Source organism: Megalobrama amblycephala, linkage group LG2, assembly GCF_018812025.1.
Source record: "Megalobrama amblycephala isolate DHTTF-2021 linkage group LG2, ASM1881202v1, whole genome shotgun sequence".
Lineage (NCBI taxonomy): Eukaryota > Metazoa > Chordata > Actinopteri > Cypriniformes > Xenocyprididae > Megalobrama > Megalobrama amblycephala.
The window spans coordinates 12,686,520-12,691,944 of NC_063045.1; the positions used below are offsets into that span (position 1 = coordinate 12,686,520).

At 38.7% G+C, this 5,425-nt stretch overlaps 1 protein-coding gene across 3 annotated transcripts; it reads right to left on the reverse strand.

Annotated features, from left to right (window-relative positions):
* Positions 1–2,514: 2,514 nt before the first annotated feature.
* crygs1 (crystallin, gamma S1) lies at positions 2,515–5,393 on the reverse strand. Of its 3 annotated transcripts, none has more exons than XM_048182773.1 (4): positions 4,813–5,393; positions 3,451–3,565; positions 3,025–3,267; positions 2,515–2,949 (listed from the first exon to the last, which is right to left on the reverse strand). In XM_048182773.1, exons 2-4 carry the CDS (start codon positions 3,457–3,459, stop codon positions 2,677–2,679), a joined length of 525 nt encoding a protein of 174 aa, XP_048038730.1. In that variant the 5' UTR covers positions 3,460–3,565; positions 4,813–5,393; the 3' UTR covers positions 2,515–2,676. The 3 variants fall into 3 exon arrangements, with proteins under 3 accessions (XP_048038730.1, XP_048038729.1, XP_048038728.1); XM_048182772.1 differs by lacking the exon at positions 4,813–5,393 and adding an exon at positions 4,122–4,804; XM_048182771.1 differs by lacking the exon at positions 4,813–5,393 and having other exon boundaries at positions 2,516–2,949; positions 3,451–4,804.
* Between the last annotated feature and the right edge of the window lie 32 nt (positions 5,394–5,425).

Consider the following 5,425-nt stretch of genomic DNA (forward strand, 5'->3'; position numbering starts at 1 on the left):
CTAACACAAAACAATTATAAGCAACAACAACAAAAACTTGTCAAACCTTTGAGTTTCTTCAGTTCAGATGTGAATGAAAAGCAAGTGAAACTGCCCCAGTAAATTTTTACTGAATAAGTCATTTTATTCAGTAAAATAGTTACCAACTTGAGAATAATTTTCCTTGATATTATTTCACCAATCATGTTGTATGTTTTCCATCAGCTGCTTGGAATCAGAACTAGCCAAACTGCCGAATGAATTACTCTTTTGATCTAATTGGTGAAACGGGTTTGCAAAGTCCTGAAATTATTCTCAATAATACCACCAATTTGATTAAAGCTGCTGTAGGTAACTTTTGTAAAAAAATATTTTTTACATATTTGTTAAACCTGACATTATGTCCTGACAGTAGAATATGAGACAGATAATCTGTGAAAAAATCAAGCTCCTCTGGCTCCTCCCAGTGGTCCAATTGCCATTTGCAGAAATACACCGCTCCCGGTAAGAAACAACCAATCAGAGCCAGGAGGAGTGTCTTAGCAGTGTCAATCAATCAAGCTCGCGTGCGCGCTGATCACACTCCTGTCATGCACAGTGTACAGGCGTCAAATTCAAGATTACCGGTGTGCCGCAGCTTTGCTTATGGCGAAATAAAACGATGTTATATGCAAAGGACCACCCTGAAATCTACAAGAAACCACGCCATACATAATTTGTCAGTCCTGTTTTGAAATTATCTTAGTTGTGTAGTTCCTAAAAAATTAAACAAATCAAGCAGGGATACTTACTTGTCAAACAGAAATGTGGCTGACTCTGCATCGGTTTTTAATCCGTTCAGGACACGTAGCTCCCTCCACCTCGGAAAAGCCGCACCGATATTTACCCTCGTTTTATTTCGGGCTCTATCTAATTCTTTCTTTTTGGCTTTTTTATCATCGTCATCTGTCTTTTTCCGTTTACCCGTCTTTATTTTATGAGCAGGTGCCACTCGAGGAATTGGCAGTTTGGATTGTTTTTCCGCCATAAGCAAAGCTGCGGCACACCGGTAATCTTGAAGCCTGTATGCGCTGGCGCTGTGCATGGGAGGGGTGTGATCAGCGCGCACGCGAGCTTGATTGATTGACACTGCTAAGACACTCCTCCTGGCACTGATTGGTTGTTTCTTACCGGGAGCGGTGTATTTCTGCAAATGGCAATTGGACCACTGGGAGGAGCCAGAGGAGCTTGATTTTTTCACAGATTATCTGTCTCATATTCTACTGTCAGGACATAATGTCAGGTTTAACAAATATGTAAAAAAAAATTTTTTTACAAAAGTTACCTACAGCAGCTTTAATTTGGACAGCTTACTCATGCACTGAATCATTTGCAGAGGTTTATTGCACCATAATACATTATTTTTAAAGATGCGTACTTTATAAAGAGCTCTAGAGCTGGAACTGTGCCCCAGTTCTGATGAATCTAGAAACGCTCCTGGCCAAAACAATGATGATTCAACTGCTGATGAACATGGTTCACATGGTTGTTTTTCTTTTTATACTTGAGGATGTTGGATGGTAAATTAACTAAGTATCTTTAAGGCTATTAGTTTTTGCGTTTTTATTGAAAAAAACAAATTATGTGTTTTGGTAAACACTGTTACAAAGACCAAAAACTCACACACACAAAAAAAGAGTCAAACTGCCCAACTAAAGGAAACACTGATCACCAAAATGGTGACCAAACATTTTCAATAAAACATCAACATCTAAACCTCTAATTCTCAAAAAGAACTTCTGCTGAGATCTTGAGAGATTTATTGTCTTCTTTTATCTTCAGTTGATTTCAGGCTGTGTGGCGTTTAGTCAGTTGTGTTATATTTTCTGAGAGTGGAAGCATGATGTTGAACCAACATCACATTGTAACATTCATTCAATGCCATTACCATTGATTTTTGTTGAAATTTAAAAAAAAATTCAACATTAATTGTTGGTGCAAAAGTGATATTGATTCAATGCGGTTAATGTTGACACATTAAAATTGATTTAACATTATTTCGATCATTGCTTGCTATCTGGGCCAGAGATATAAGTAAAAAGCAAATATACATCATAGCATTAGACATTTCATTTAGCAGTCACATTATCCCTGTAAAAGTAAGCGAAATCTTTTTTCACTATCGTACAACACTGAAGTAGTAGACTGAGCAATAAGGAGAGGCATTTGCACAGTTGACTATGTTTAAAACAATTTGCAGGAAATTACACAACCAATTTGATATCATCAAATAGTAAATTAGTAAAAATTATGTAAAAGCTACGCCTATTCGGCCAAAGTAAACGTATTTATATTGTTGCAGACATTTCGATTGTTTTTTTCCTAACTAAGATGATAAAAAGTGATATAATTAGGACAGGGTTTAGCAACCTGCATGCCAAAGGGTTAACCATTGAGCGAGAGAGATTAATATTATTATAGTCATTTATTTTCGCACCTGGTATGCCAAATACCTTTTGCAGTAATGTTTTATTCAGGTATGATATATATGGGAAGTATGTAGTTTCCAAAGTCATTCACACATCCACAAAAAGAGACAAAACCCTCAACAGTTTCATTTGCAACCACACGTTTATTTATTCAGCACAGGTGTGTCGGTGCTGTTGTGGTTGGGCAGGTAAAGGAGGACTGCAGATGGATGGATTTACAGTTCAGACGTCACTCTGTTAGGCGTTTGAAGGACTGAACAGTGGGGCAGACGGCGCCCCAGTCAATGGGCTTACGATATTCCCCCTTCTCCAGTAGGTACTGGCGCCCCCTGTAGTTTGGATGTTCGTAGAAGATCCAGATCCCATCCAGCACCTTACAGGAGTGGACCTCGCGTGTACGGAAGCGCTCCACCACGGATGGACAGTCCTCGGTGGTCTCGAATACCTGGCCGGTGAAATCTCCCTTGTCATACAGTTGGATCTTGTACTCAGAACCGCTTACCTGGAGAGGAAGGGACACCTATTGAACATCAAATACGCACTACACAATGTTTTGCAATGCATGTGTGCGACTTACAAAGTGGATCATCTTGCAGGAGCAGAGGCGGTCATTCAGACCCATCCAGCGTTGGTAATCTGGGTACTCGCCCCGGGTCAGAACATACTGGTAGCCCATGAAGTTGGGCCTCTCGTAGACCACCCAAGCCCCGCTCTCCACGCGGATGGAGTTACACCGGTTCAGGTAGGAATGGAAGTCCGAACAGTCGCTGTCGCACTCATACCGACGGCCCTGGAAGTTCTTGTCCTCGTAGAAAATGATCTGTACGAAGGAGACATTCGAATTTTATTTCATCCTTGGATATTGTTTTAATAAACTACCTCTGGTTACATCACAGGTCTACATATTATTAAAAAATATATAAAATATGATATAAATGAAATAAAAACTTACAATAAACGATCAATAATCAGTTCAGAGTGTCCTGATCACCTTCGTACTCACCCGGCCCATTCTGCAGAGGTTCAGCTGGTGGTGGCGCCTGTGGAGGGGGTAGAGGTGTGGAGCTGTGCTGGTTCAGGCCCATCCCACTCCGGCTCTTTTATACCCAGACATCTCTCTGTAAAGAGGACATTCGCTTTGTCATGAAAATCAGATCCAAAAATTGAGTCAGTGCTTTCTAGAAAAAGACAGGTGGATTATGGGGTATAGAGATGGCAACGTGCGCAGGGGTCTGTTTGGATGTGTGTTTTTTCAGCTGTGTTGGTAGGTATGCACACACATCCACATGCACTCATACATGAAATTTTTGGTTTTCTGAGAAGTGGATAACCAACTTCCTATACACAGTGTTTAACCATTCTAGGCTACACAACCGCTTGTAGTAAAAAACAAACAAACGTGTGTAGTACACTTGCAAATGTGTGTACACGCAAGCTCAGATACACACAAAATGCCATTCCTGGCTGCAAGCTAAAATCTCTGCCAAATTTCAGGGGATTAAATCAGCTTATATGGCTTCAATGCGACCTACTTCCACCCAAAATCGCACAGACAGTTTTTCCTAATTATTATACATGCGTATTATTTACGACTAGCAAAACGGCTACCAAATGTAGTAAATGCTCTTAGAGGACCTAACTAGTATATAAAAACATATATTTTAAGCATAAAACCTTTGACAGATGGCTAGAAGTGTCCAGAGAAAACAAAATCAGCAGTTGGATGAACAAGAAACTGGTTAGACACAAACAGAGGAAGATAATGAAGCTAAATATGCTGTTAGCTAGCTGGTTCAAGTAGAGAAAAGAAATTAGGATTCCAGATTACATTAATATTCATGTATATTCATGAAATAGACAATATTCAGCATTTGTTGAGATTCTAAAGTGTGCAAAAGTCTACAATTTGCTATCCCATAATGCCACAGGAGTTGAGGATAAATACAAAATGGCGGAGAGCTAAGCATATCTTTTTAAATGTAAGTGCTATAGGTACTAAGAAAGTCAGTAAGTAACACTGTATTTTACAGTGTCATTGTTACATGTTACATGCAGTTACTATAGTAATAACTATAAATGATGCATGATTACATGCAACTAAACCAAACCAAATCCGAATCCTAACCCTATAGTAAGTACTTAGTACTATAGTACAGTACAAAAGTACCTTAAAATAAAGTGTAACCTAAAAATGTTCATCAAATTCAGTACATGCTCATAGTATGAACAGGAGGGAAACTGTTTGTGTGCCCTGCATGTTCATAAATGACCACTAGGAAGCAGCATTCATCTTTTCTTCATAACACTTTAGAAGTAGCAATGCCCTGGCAGTTAGCCACAACGATGTAGCATATAGCATATTTACCTCAGAAAATGCAAAAATACACTATTTGTGTAGTAATGGAGATCCTTTAGCCTGGTGTAAAATATCTTTCTGAAGTAGAGTAAAAAATGTTTGGATCAGCTTTTGACTTTTTGCGGTTCATATATTCACTTAAAGTTAATATTCATGATGCAATCTTCCTGTAACCTAAATCTTCCACCTATGAGCTCCACATCCCAAAATGTCAATGCATATGTGCTAACTATTAGTCATAGCTTTGACACCGATTACTTCCCTTGTAATATGAATAGCAAACACTTGTTTGCTTTAGCGTCTAGATTATTTGGCTTTTGCTGCAAGCTTTGTCATTGCATTTCTCACCATTATTCTATAACTAATCAAGAGGACAAAACTCGTTGTTTTGGGCATTTTTAACATAGAAAAAAACAATGCCAGCCTGCTATTATTGATTGTGGAACATATTTTGTTCCATATGCCATTATCTGTATAAAATGTGTTAATTCACTTTCATTTGTCATTTTTGTTCTGTTCCAGGATTAACTGGGACATCCATGTTGTGCTCTAGTTTTCCAGGCACTGTGGTCTATATATTAAAGTGTCTTTGGACAGCTTTCCTCATAACATAAATAGCTCA